Source organism: Dreissena polymorpha, chromosome 9, assembly GCF_020536995.1.
Source record: "Dreissena polymorpha isolate Duluth1 chromosome 9, UMN_Dpol_1.0, whole genome shotgun sequence".
NCBI classification, from domain to species: Eukaryota; Metazoa; Mollusca; class Bivalvia; order Myida; family Dreissenidae; genus Dreissena; species Dreissena polymorpha.
In genome coordinates, this window is record NC_068363.1 from 11,076,624 (window position 1) to 11,091,183 (window position 14,560).

General features: G+C 33.4%; 1 protein-coding gene across 1 annotated transcript in view; it reads right to left on the reverse strand.

The window, feature by feature from the left end:
* Positions 1 to 970: 970 nt before the first annotated feature.
* LOC127844783 (fibropellin-1-like) overlaps positions 971 to 14,560 on the reverse strand; it is a 30,261-nt gene continuing 16,671 nt past the window's right edge. The window contains exons 19-32 of the mRNA XM_052375243.1: positions 14,381 to 14,494; positions 13,370 to 13,483; positions 13,062 to 13,175; positions 12,538 to 12,651; positions 10,885 to 10,998; positions 10,339 to 10,452; positions 8,232 to 8,345; positions 5,640 to 6,146; positions 5,230 to 5,339; positions 4,180 to 4,235; positions 3,460 to 3,647; positions 2,375 to 2,410; positions 1,966 to 2,173; positions 971 to 1,115 (exon numbers count right to left, since the gene is read on the reverse strand). Coding sequence (XP_052231203.1) covers positions 971 to 1,115; positions 1,966 to 2,173; positions 2,375 to 2,410; positions 3,460 to 3,647; positions 4,180 to 4,235; positions 5,230 to 5,339; positions 5,640 to 6,146; positions 8,232 to 8,345; positions 10,339 to 10,452; positions 10,885 to 10,998; positions 12,538 to 12,651; positions 13,062 to 13,175; positions 13,370 to 13,483; positions 14,381 to 14,494 — 2,048 coding nt within the window. The remainder of the gene's footprint in view (positions 1,116 to 1,965; positions 2,174 to 2,374; positions 2,411 to 3,459; positions 3,648 to 4,179; positions 4,236 to 5,229; positions 5,340 to 5,639; positions 6,147 to 8,231; positions 8,346 to 10,338; positions 10,453 to 10,884; positions 10,999 to 12,537; positions 12,652 to 13,061; positions 13,176 to 13,369; positions 13,484 to 14,380; positions 14,495 to 14,560) is intronic.

Sequence of the window (14,560 nt, forward strand, 5' to 3'; positions counted from 1 at the left end):
GCCGAAACCCTTCATGTTTTTATGTTTCCTCTTTTCATGTTTCATATTTTATAGCGAGCAATGTTTGAGCTACAAATATGTAATACTCATACTTGGAAGGAACTAATTAATATCATTTCAACACGCTAATATAGGCCGTGCTCTGTGAAAAGGGGGTTTAATGCATGTGCGTAAAGTGTCGTTCCCGATTAGCCTGCGCAGTCCGCATACTTTCCGCTTTTATGGTATTTTACGTTTACAGAAAGTATCTTCTTACAAAAAAATCCAGTTAAGGCGGAAAGTGTCGTCCATGTTTAGTCTTTTGAGGACTGCACAGGCTTATTTGGGACAACACTTGACCCACATGCATTAACCCGCTTTTCACAGTGCACGGCTCATATGTATACCACAATAAGCACACTATCATTGTTGCCGAATGTTGTTGACTGGAGTTCTTCATGAGAAAATAAATAATACATTTTACAATTTGTGCAACCAAATTTGATTTGTTTTGATTAAAACATGTAAGTAATGTATACATACCTAAATCTACAATTACATTATGTCTCCTGATTTGCACAATTATAAAATATTGTTTACAAACAAACAAGTACGCGACCAACTAAAAGAGTCTGGTATTGTTAGAACTTGCATTGTTGTTGTAAAACAAGCATCACAATTGACGTAATTATTACGCGTACACGTCAATATTTGTGTCAATAAACAGAGCTTAAATATGTTATAAAGTATTGGAAATTAGTACTAGAGTTCGAAAAACATAGTTATTGTTCAAATATAGGAATAATGAAACTACTTAAGCCTTACGAGGAATGAAATTGCTGTTACAATCCGCTCGTCTTTTATTTGTGTCAAATGAACAACTACTTGTGCAATACAGAACACAAGTTATTACACTAAACATGATTTTAGCAGTGGTCATCATTTAGGCACAAATTGATGTAAACAGCAATAAAACATACACATAAATACATTACTCACTCGTATACGTATCATTTGAAGAAAAGAATTGTGCATAGAATCCGGTGTCACTGACAGTTTCACCAGAAGTGAAATTCACCGTCAAATAGGGGCCGGAAGAGCATCTTGTAAAATAAGCACTGATGTTTCCGGAAAAACTGAATTAAAAAGCGTATATGTTTAAACCGAACTGTATTAACACTTAACTCAATTGTATAAAGTTTATATAAAAACCTACGCACATGTTCTAAAGTGATGTTATTAGACCTGAATTATATTATTTACCAGAACCAAAAAAAAAACAAAAACAAAACTACAGAATAAAAGCAGTGTAATAAAAACAAACTGTACAATACACAATTTGTCACAATCATAGGCAAATAATGATACCACATTTACATGAGTTTAAAGCACCATAAACACTCAAAATAAGCAAAATCAGTGAATATTTTGTGAAATATTTCGTAAAATAAAGTTTTTCCATAAACAATCAGTGTTTCTTATAGAAATAGCCAACATTTTTACGCTATATTTGGTATGGTTACATAGATTTAATGCGATACAAAATGCTTGTTTTTATTCTTTGTGTGACAATATATTCCACATGAATTTCCCTCGCCGATATCCGAACATTTACAAGCGAGGGCGAGATTGGCTTCGAGCAACGTCGGAAGCACAATGTAGTTAGTTCGCATACAACGCCCGAATCAAATATCGCGTTTGCTCGTACATGTTCGGATATCGCCGCGGGTAATTAACATGGAATATATATGCACGCGAATAATGTTACCAGACCACATCTAGTGTTGACATTTTGGCAATTGCTATAAGGAACACTGAAGTTTTATGTGTTAACTTTATTTTTCGAAATATTTAACCAACTATTCTTTGATTTTTCAGTGTTTACGGGGCTTAAAACGAAACCTATTAAGTAGCTCAGAAGTTTAAAAATGTTTCTTTTATTTCCAACTACTTTTATAAAAACTACTGGTACAAAACACCGTATACCTTCCAAGTAGTGTGTAATTCGTGTTTGGGCCGTCATGCGCATACACATAGTCGTACCCAGATTCTGTATTAAAGTCATCAAAACGAAGGCACAGTCGCGAGCTGGCGTTCGATTGTAAGTAGTAAATACAGGTCTGGCTATTTGGATAGTTTGATGGGTAATTTGGAGAAAAAATGCTGCCACTTCCATAAAATCGGCCTCCACATGCTGTGAACATATTTTTAAAATCGGCATCATTTAATGTATTTTGTAGGACATTTAGTTACCTCACTTAAATACATCAATAAGTTACACATGTATATAATGTATAATATATATATATAATATATATATATATATTCCTGGCACTCATCCACACTTTTTGCAATTAATTATTTAAACAAATAGTGTGTGTATATTGATACTTACACATATTTGGCGGTGTAGTGGGCATAGTTGTGGTTACTAAAATGCAAATGAAGAATACTTACACAGTCCAAAATAGTAAAAAAACTTATGTATATTAAATTCACAAAAATCATACAAAATGTTAAGCTTAGCTGTTTTCGCTCAAAACAATATTTTATGCAAAAGCAGATCTTTAACATTAAAATTGTCACAATCAGTACTTTGGAATGCTTGGTGACCGTTGCACTACGCATGTTTAATACTCATTTGATATATAGATATGAAGTATTTAGGCAGGAATGAATTGTTTCTTAGTTGGGTTTACTTGTAAGAAAATTGTACAACTTAACTTTACGTTAAAATATATGTCGATATATATCTTACATAATTAATGAAACCATATGTATGAAGATAAACTGATTATGCGAAATAAAGCATCTTAGAAATGTGGGAAAATATTAATACAAACCGAACGGTGATTCAAATACTGTTAGACATTTACTAGATTGCGTAGATCAATGTAGAACTAATAATATAATTTGTCAAATGAATCCATATAAAGTGTTTGTGACTTTACCTTACCAAGTTTGTGCAAGAAACACACATTTCAAAGAATTGAAAAGTACGACGAAAAACACGTTGACAAATATAATACGAAAACCTTGCTTCACTGCAGCGTAGAGTCTATGTTCAGCCATATGACTCAAAGATCGTTTCTATGAAACTGATATCTTTTACAAGTTCGACTGACACAGTGACGACAAATAATTGATGCGTGGTCAGCAGTCTAGTTTAGTACAACCTATTTATTTGAGCTCGATTGCGTTGAAAGCCCCAGGCTTATAGAAACGCTCTCGAGTCCGTTTCCTCGGCCTATAACTAGTACTAGGTGTCTTTGGGGGAAGATCTAGAGAACGCTCCCCGAGTGGGGATGGAACACATGACCTCCCAGTCGCAAGGCGGACACCGTATCCATTACGCCACGGCGAACTTTTAGCAGTCTAGTTTTAACTTCAACAATTACGTTTTAGTATGTATATGTATGAAGGCAATTGTCATGTCAAATGACGACTTTCCCTTATTTCCTTGTAGCAGCTAATAAATACGGCAGAACAAATACTTGCTTTCTACGTCCATAAAGTACATATAGCTGTCTGAGAAATTATTCAGCATGCCAAGAATCGCCTGGTCACTGTATTCGACAGAACCTAGTTGCACTTGTGAGAGGAAGCCTGTAATATTCGGACCGCTCGACGTCGCAGAAATTGAAGACGAAAGATTTCCAATTGGCATTCTGTTAATATTAATCCGGTTTTGAACACAAGAATTCGATATCTCGAAACTTAAATGCAAATTACACCAATGAACCAAAGAATTGTTATAAAACAAATGAAATTATTTAAGTATGTTTTACTTATAAAAAATATAAATATCACATGGCCAACGATTTATTGGGAAGCTTAATTCTACCCGTCTGCTTAAATAGCCGTTTAATACTTTAGTAATTCGGCATTGTGTGTTAATACGTCAATAATATACTCGTAAAATAACGGACTGGTAATACTTTTTATAGTGTGTGACATGTTGAAAGTATTCTTTGTCAATTAATATGCAGACAAATATTAAAAGTCTATGTTGTAGTAAACAACGGACGAACGTCATTTTTTTCGAAAGTATTAAGACTACTCTTCATTACGCTGAATCCAAATTAAAACAATTCAAACAAAAAAATCACTAAATAAGTTTTTAATGCAAATCAAGTATTATGGTATCTACTGATTTAAACAAAATAAATAATACATTACAAATTAAGAAGGTGCACTTACAATTTCACCATCATGACACACACGGGCATTCCGAAACTGCTCAATCGTATTGAAATCTACGAGAAAAAAATCATACAAAGTTACATGTGGCATACAACTTTCCATGTTTTCTCTCGGATTTTTATGTTACATTCATTTTTGTGTGTTTGCTATGTATGTGTGTGTCGTGTCTTGTACGATAGTTTTGTGTCTCACTGTTTAGCAATTGGTTATCGACATACGGAAAGGCCAAAATGCTCTAAAAAGGCTTGTCCCTGTAGTTGAATCTGAATTTGTACTCATTTATTTTTTTAATAAAATAAACTATAATAATAGTATTTAGTTATACTTACCAGGTCGATATAAATCTTGATCGTTGAACGATATTAAAAGCCCCATAAACACTCAAAGTCAACGAATATTTCGTTAAATATTTCGTAAAATAAAGTTAACCAATTAATAACAGATGTCACGTATAGCAATAGCCAGCATTTCAGCGCTAGATGTGGTATGGTAAAATATGAACTAGATACAAAATGCTCGTTGTTATTTTTTGTTTGACACTATATTCGTATATTCCATGTGAGTTGACCTCATCGATTTCCAATAATTTTTAGAGCGAACACGAGTTGGTCTTCGGTCTTCGGACGCTGCCCAGAGCCAATCTCGCGTTCGCTAGCAAATGTTCGCATATCATCGCGGGAAATTGACAAGGAATATACTGTCACACAATATATGTGTTAATTTTATTCACAAGAAATAGATTGTCGCACATTGTATGTGTTTTATTATTCGAAGTATTGTACGGAATATTCGTTGATTGTGAGTGTTCATAACATCAAAAATAATGATGATAATGTTTTCTTTGTTGTTTGAAATGGTGGAAAAATGTTATGTTTGCATCATAACTTTTTGAAAACTTGTCTATCACTGCTTACATTGCCATAAATAATATGTTTGCATATGACGAGATTTGCAGATTTAGTATTCAAGAAAAAGAATCATCAAGCATACCGCTTACATGTTTATACATAAATGTGAACTGATTGCGATCATAAACCAAGAACTTGCCTCATTTGTCAACATGGTGCTCATATTGTGGTAGAGACTTGAGTTAGTATCATCCATTGTCGAGCTCCACGTAGTATTCATCATTCCAGTAATGAAGTATGTGCTGTTTGCTACAAATGCACAAAACAATAAAATTTTAACATGCTTATATATGACGAACATTGAAAGAGAGCATAATGGACAATTCTATGGGCCAACTACGAATTAATAAGCTTCAAATCGATTACTGGTAAATGAAAACATGGGTTTCAAAACTATAACAATTAAATATAAACCATGCTTTGTATAGTTTTTGAGAAACTTTTAAATATTAATTCTAATTTCAAATATAATCAGGCATATCCGTCGATAAATCACCAATAATTGTCTGTCCGAGACTGTTCATAGTGCTATACTATAAATGAACATACGGTTGCAAGTCGGAACAGAAGAGGTAGTTGATCTTGGTGGTGTTGTTTCAGTTGTCGGAAACCATGTAGTGTTTGTTGCTGGGTATCTTGGTGTTGTTGTTTCAGATGTTTGGGTCCGAGTGGTTGTTGGTGTTGTTGTTCCAGATGTTTGGTTCCAATTATTTAATGGTGTTGTTGTGACAGATGTTAGGTTCCAAGTGTTTGCTGGAGTTGTTGTTCTATACGTTTGGTTCCAAGTGGTTGATTGTGTTATTGTCTCAGATGTTTGGTTCCAAGTGTTAAATAGTGTTGTTGTGCCAGATGTTTGGTTCCAAATGTTTGATGGTGTTGTTGTTCCAGACGTTTGGTTCCAAGTGTTTAATTGTGTTGTTGTGCCAGATGTTTGGTTCCAAGTGTTAGATGGTGCTGTTGTTCCAGTTGTTTGGTTCCAAGTGATCGATGTGTTTTGTGACGCTGTTGTTGAGGCTTTGGTTGTTCCTGCTGTACTTAAAGTTGTAGTTGACAAAGCTGGATTGGAAAATAGCAATAATGACCATCATCACATTGAATAAGATAGGTTAAATGCATTTCTGTCTAGAAATATGCATTTCAATTCGTTATCTTTAACAGATTGCTCCGTTTTAGACTGTGACTGGAGCATTAAATGAAAATATTGTTGAAAAATAGGAAACATTATTATATTAAGCAAACATAATTTAACCCGCATCAAAATTATTTATCCATATCAAAAACAGTCATGTTATGTCTTATATGTAAATCTGAGATATTAAACGGTTTGAACTCTTGTGACAATTTCGAGTTTGTGAATGTACATGTAAAAACTAAAAGGACACTAGTGAATTAGTCTTATTATTATAACTAAAATAAAGACATATTTGAAGAAAAAACGAGGATTACTGTAACTGTGTTTAGACCGTTTGCATGAGAATGTCACTTTTAACAGTCCACAGTGTCATAATTTATTTCTACAATGAATGCTGTTTGGATGTTAAGTAATCGTTGTTTTTGGACGATACAGACATGTCATGTGCTAGTAATATTGGTTTTAACAAGAACGCGGCTTAACCTGACGCATACAACAAGGATAGGTAGTTATTTTCACGCGACAAATGTCCTTGCATTTCGCATTATGCCGGTCATCTATCAAAGCGTAAAACAGACAGACTAGGGTGCGTTGCGATACCTATGCTAAGAATTTGATAAAGATAAAATTTCAGTTTGATTAGAACGAGGACCAACAAATAAAGCATATTGGCAACAAAATGATCTGCGAAGATTGTTTATCTTGTCGGCTGTATTTGATCATAGAATGTAGCCAAATATAGCCAACAATGAAAACACAAGTTCTAATACCAAAGCAGAACAGAGAAACCACATACAAGCTGTTAATCATGACCTAAATGTAATTTAAGAACATATTATCATTCACGTTGTAACTTTTACTATAAAAAGATGCATGTACTTTTGAAAAAGTTATGTTTCAAGTATTTGTGTAAAATTATATTTGAAAAGCCGACCAAAATTATAAATTTATAGTTTATGATTTTCTTTGCCAATTGTTAAGTGCATAATTTTCCGTTAAAACTCATTTATACGTTACTAGCGGATAAATCTAGTTTATGGCAATTTTGTTTACGTTAAAATTATTCAATAAGTGGTTGTTTGAAACTATTATTCAGCAGTGTTTACTGGTTTGAAGACAAACCTTGAAAACAAATGTAAGGGATTGGCATATAAAAAAAACTATTTTGCCAAATGCATCGCAATATACACTACACTATCTTAACCGAAAACAACAACATTATAAACATTGGAAAATTCGTAGGGTAATCGGTACCAAGACTCAGAAACATTGTTTTATACAGTTAAATAGTTGAAACCCTGCCGAAGAAGAGCTCATCCTTATCATAATTCTGTCAGGTGTAACCTTGCGTTAAGAGTGGGCGATAGCCGTAGGCGTTATTATGTCATAAAGAATGAACGAGGTCCGGGGGGGGGGTAACTTTCCAAATTTTAGGGTAGGGATGTTCCACTGAGAATTCCGAAATGTGACCCATTTTTAAACCGTAACTCTAATAAAATAGACCCATTTTAATACAATTTTTTTTGAAAAAGCAGACCCATTGTGTCGAAAAACACACCCGATATGTTTTGCACACCCCTATACACCCGTATATAGGAAGTTCCCCCCTGAGAACGAGGAACTCTTATCGATATCTTATGAACGTAAACATTAACAATCATAGACAAATTTAGTTGTTTGTGTCAAAGCAAAACAAAATACATGGAAATATATTTGGTACATTAGTTGCGAATGCATTACAAATAAAAGTATTCCTCCTTTTGGATCTACTAATAACGGAATACAAAAAACATCAACACGATGCCAATTTAAAATAATTGTTATAAATAATTTTAGTTTTACACCATCTTCACCTGTTTCCTTATTTATAAATTACCATTCAAAGAGTATTCTACTGTATCTTACATAACCATTTTTTTAAATTAAAATATGAGGATATAAGTATTTTTTAAAAATAATAAATATTGACACACGTGATATATGTAGAATATATTCAACACTGTGTTTACCAATATCACAATTCTTTCCATTAGAGCCTGGCCCGCAGACACAGAAATAGTCGTTCACTAGATCAACGCATGTGGAACCATTCATGCATGGACTCGTTGAGCATTCATTGATATCTAAGGAAAACATGAGCAACCTTTGCAGGGAAAGATGGTAATCAAAGCACAAGTATGGTATTAAGTGGTAAGTACACATTTTTTTAAAAAGTTTTTTCAAATGACAATGGTTAAAACAAGAGACTTAGATTTAAAAATAATTTAACGCTTGGAAATGTCGCAAGCTAAAATCACAAGTGGTAAGCGTGTGGCTATGATATTAATTAGTGAAAACATCATTTTGAATGATAAATGAATTAATCATATTTTAACGTACAATCAATTATTCTGAAAAAAAGTCACTATCAAATATATATATAACAAGGTATTCAACTCGAAATCACCCGAAAACAGGGTGCATCGCTTTGAACAGCCATTACTTCATCAATTTTGCAGCGATGTTCACAATCATGGTCTAATTCAACGCATAAATGAATTTTCTTTCTGGAAATGTACATGTTTTGCAATATTTTTACAAATATTGGGTCACCTTTTAAGAAATAACACGTCACACAACTCGTGTGAACCACTTGACATCGATCAGACAGGATTTCAGACTGAAAAATATACGGAGTAAAGGGCATTTTCCCAGCAAAGTTCACGGACCTCGATACCATAATTCAATAAAACGTATGACAAAAACATTCTTACCGTGCTTGCCGTTGCATTATGCATCAAACTTAATGTCCAGTGCCGTTTGAAACCTTTGTTTACATACATTTTAACTAACTGAGAGTTTAAACGCACGAATTATTTCATTGGTCCAATGCGAAGATGTGTCTTAACAATTGGAGATTTTATTCACGAATCCTGTCTGATCGCTGTTAAGTAGGTCACGCGAATTGTGTATCGTTTTATTTCTTAAAATTTGAGCCAGCATGTGTAGAAATATAACAAGATATATACATTTCCAGAAAGGAAATTCATTTCTTCGTTGAATAAGACGGGGTTCATGAACATCTCTGCAAAATTGATTAAGTAATGGCTGTTCAAAGCGATGCACCCTGTTTTCGGGTGATTTCGAGTTGAATACCTTGTTATATATATATATATATTTGATAGTAATTTAAAAAAAAAATATTATTTTCGTTATAATATGATTATTTATCATTCAAAATGATGTTTTCACTAATAAATATCATAGTTACACGCTGTGGCTAAAATCCGAGGTTGGCAACAATTGTTTTAATCTTAAAATGCTTCGAATACTGATAAAATTGTTACGTTTTTGTTGCGTAAGTATAGTTAATGCCAATTTTAAACATACAAATATGTCAACAAGTCCCATTAAGTGTTTTAACAGTCATATCACCCTTAGATTTGCCATAAATTATATGCTTAAATGTAATGAAAGTAAGCAAATGAGACATCATGACGTCTAATTACATGCATGTTTGATGACGTTGAAAGCCCTCATTAATGATGCGTCAAAATTTGTTTTTGTTTTTCATAAGTATAACCCATATTGTGTGCTCCCTCGTAGATAAATGATAGTGTGTGTATTCCTCTTTTTCATGTTTAAAGTAATACTATGTGTTTTTGATATTATACACATATTTGCATACAAAAATTATCTCACACCGGTTAACAGATATTATTAATGGACAAATAGTGTGATTTTTCTTATTATTTTCACTGGTCTTATATGTATCACTGATGTCGAATGTATTTTATTTTGCAAATAAAATTAATTCTATATTTCACTAAAAAGCATATACTTAATATATATCATACAAACATATGAACATCTTGAACGGTCATTAGAAATAATGTCATTTTAACTTTCAATTTATTAAAGTTTATGTATAGTTGTTTGCTTTTTTAAATTTTGTACATAACACATTTAGCTGTATTATATATATACGTTTTATTTGCATCAGAAACAAATAATGTTATTGTACTAAAGCAGTCACCACATGAATACATGGAATCCGCTCAAAGAATAAAATGTTTATGACAGTTATAATTGTCACGAAATACTTGAGTATGGTTATGCATTTTCAAACGACCTTACCTGTATCGCAGTTACGACCAGTATAACCAGCTCTACACAGGCAAGTGTAGTTGTTTACTTGATCAACGCACGTGGACCCATTCTTGCATGGATTTGGAGAGCACTCGTTGATACCTAGGGTCGATTATTATTCATCTCATAGATAATGTGTAACCAACACGGTAAAATAGAAGTTATTCATTTAACGTTTATGTTTTAAAACTTGCAATACTATGTAATGTCTTAACCTTACAAACTGTATTTCAATATTAAGAAGCACATATATAAGACGGTAAAATCCTGTGAACCCATCTTAATAGAAACTGACGAAGTTGTTAACTTGATAAATGCAAATGAATTTATTATCGACATGGCTTTGTATAGCAGACTTTGTTAAAACTAAGATAAGTTCAAGGTAGGTTCACTTTTTTTACTCATAAAAGTAAACTTCTGTTGTGTATACGTATTTACAAAGTAAAAAGTAAAGTTAAAAAAACCCAGCTAGTTGGAGGAAATGTTGAAGCATATTAACAACAGTTTATAATCGTTGTGAAATTTGTAGCTCACCTGTTTCACAGTTTCGTCCAATAAAACCCGCTTTACAGACGCATGTATAATTGTTCACCTGGTCCACGCATGTGGACCCATTATTGCATGGATTCGGCATGCACTCGTTGATATCTATAATGTATATTTAAACAGTGTTTAAAATAATTATGTGATAATAAGTGGATTTCTCCGTTCGTGTTGTGATGCTTACTATAGAAGTACATTTTATCATAATTCAACGGTTATGATAAGAAGACTTTATTGATTTTCACATCGTTAAGTATTGTCATATGGCATCAATTTCTTACAATTCATCTTGCAATGGGCACCCGTTGAGTAACAACCAATTTACGGATGTATGATAGTGTGTCAACGATGTCTGGTGAACAGATTAACGCTGAGATATACGATAAGGAGCGTAACGTGCATAACATAAAGGGTAACATCGATTATTTTAGCATTCGGATCCTCTTTTTCTATCCAAATACTTAACCAGTATTCGGTATCCGGATATCCAGATATTCGTTACCATCCATAATCAGATCTATTTTAATATCATTGTTACTTAACTATACCTGTCTTCCTTCATGCTTTCGTTTCCCGGCTATGTTGTAGAACACTTAAGTTTATGATAGTTTTAGCTTAATAAAGTGCATACAAAAGTGTTTATTACTTGAAAAATAGTAGCTCACCTGTATCACAGTTACGTCCAGTGAAACCCGCTTTACAGACGCATGTGTAATTGTTCACCTGGTCTACACACGTGGATCCATTATTGCATGGATTCGGCATGCACTCGTTGTTATCTATAATGTATATTTAAACAGTGTTCAAAGTTAGTGGTTATTAGTGGTTTTCTCCGTTCGTGTGGTCATGCATACTATATAAGTACTTTTTGTCATAATTCAACGGGCATGATAAGGAGACTTTATTGATTTTCACATCGTTAAGTATTGTCATATGGCATCAATTTCTTACAAATCATCTTGCAATGGGCACCCATTGAGTAACAACCAATTTACGGATGTATGATAGTGTGTCAATGATGTCTGATGAACAAATTAACGTCGAATTATACGATAAGGAGCGTAACGTGCATAACATAAAGGGTAACATCGTTTCTTTTAGCATTCGGATCCTCTTTTTCTATCCAGATACTTAACCAGTATTCGGTATCCGGATATCCGGATATTCGTTACCATCCATAATAAGATCTATTTTAATATTATAGTAACTTTACTATACCTGTCTTCCTTCATGCTTTCGTTTACCGGTTATGTTGTAGAACACTTAAGTTTATAATAGTTTCAGCTTAATTCAATGCAAAAGAAGGTGTTTATTACTTGAAAAATAGTAGCTCACCTGTATCACAGTTTCGTCCAGTGAAACCCGCTTTACAGACGCACGTGTAATTGTTCACCTTGTCAATGCATGTGGACCCATTATTGCATGGATTCGGCATGCACTCGTTGATATCTATAATGTATATTTAAACAGTGTTCAAAATTAGTGGTTATTAGTGGTTTTCTCCGTTCGTGTGGTCATGCATACTATATAAGTACTTTTGTCATAATTCAAAGGGCATGATAAGGAGACTTTAGTGATTATCAAATGTTTAAGAATTGTTAAAAAGCATCAATTTCTTACAATCATCTTGCAACGTTATCTTACCTGAATCGCAGTTACGTCCAGTGAAACCAGCTATACACAAGCAGGTGTAGTTGTTTACTTGATCAATGCAGGAGGCCCCATTGTTGCATGGATTTGGAGAGCACTCGTGGATATCTGAGACCCAAAAGTATTGACATTATTTCTATTATGTAGTCATTCAGGTATACTTTTATACTGATCCGTAATTCAACACTAATTTATTTTAGAAATACAGAATAGCTTTAAATGTCATATAAATATTAAATATAGTTTGAATTTTATAATATTAACAGTTTTTAGAGACAAAGCGATTACTAAATAGTCCATGCAAGCAAATTACAAACTACATAGATTAAAAAAGTAATCCTAAATATATTCAGTTGTTATATATTAACTCCATTTTCAATATCATAGGCACTTGACTATACATGTCTTCCTACATTATTTCGTTTAACGGTTATGTGGGCGACCACTTAAGTTTATAAGAGTTTCAGCTTTATTCATTGCAAAAGAAGATGTTTATTTCTTAAAAAATAGTAGCTCACCTGTATCACAGTTACGTCCAGTGAAACCCGCTTTACAGACGCATGTATAATTGTTCACCTGGTCCACACATGTGGATACATTATTACATGGATTCGGCATGCACTCGTTGATATCTATAATTTATATTTAAACAGTGTTCAAAATATGTGATTATAAGTGGATTTCTTCTTTCGTGTGGTAATGCATTCCACGTAAGTACTTTTTCATAATTCAACGGCCATTATAAAGATACTTTATTAATTTAAAAATGGTTAAGCATTGTTAAAAAGCATCAATTTCTTACAATGATCCTGCAATGTTATCTTACCTGAATCGCAGTTACGTCCAGTGAAACCAGCTATACACAAGCAGGTGTAGTTGTTTACTTGATCAATGCAGGAGGCCCCATTGTTGCATGGATTTGGAGAGCACTCGTGAATATCTGAGAACAAAAAGTATTGAAATTATTATGTAGTCATTCTGGTATACTATTATACACCGTCATTCAACAAAATAAAAAACAATAACAGTATAGCTTGAATTGTAATACAATTAGATCCATTTTCAATATCATAGTTACTTCAGTATACCTATCTTTCTTCATGCGTTCGTTTAACGGTTATGTTGTCGACCACTTAAGTTTATAATAGTTTAAACTTTATTGAGTGCATACAAATTGTGTATAACCTGAACAATGGTGGCTTACCTGTATCACAGTTACGTCCTGTGAAACCCGCTTTACAAACGCACGTGTAATTGTTTACTTGATCAACGCATGTGGACCCGTTATTGCATGAATTTTGCATGCACTCGTTAACATCTTGAATGCATAGGAATATATGGAATAGTAAACAGTGTTGACACTCTTTGATAATAAGTGGTTTTGTTCGTTGGTGTTTTCGAGAATACTTGATCAACGCATGAGGCACCATTGTTGTATATATTCGGAGAGCACCCGTTGATATATAGGGTCAATTAGTATTGAACGTTTGTATACGATGTAGTCATTTAGGTATACCTTTATAATGGGCCGTATGTCATCCCAAATGTATTTTATACAAACAATATAGCTCACATTGTGTTATAATTATTGAATTTATTTTGCGGCCTACGATATTGGCAGTCCAAACAAGCATATTATCATCTATATCGATTAACAAAACTCATAAATGAGTGTTTATACATCCGAGCCACTTTCAATGTCCTGATCACTTACTGTACTTTTGTTCTTATATGTTTTCGTTCACGCCTATGTTGTCATCAACAGGAGTTTACAATAGTATTCACTTTATTTCGTACTGTTTAAATTGGGATCATTACTTGCACCATGGGGCCTCACCTGTATCGCAGTAACGTCCAGTAAAACCCGCTTTACAGACGCATGTATAATTGTTCACCTGGTCGACACATGTGGACCCATTATTGCATGGATTCGGCATGCACTCGTTGATATCTAGAATACATAAAAATTATGTTGATAGTCTTTGTTTATCAGTATTTTGTTCGAACATATGGGTGG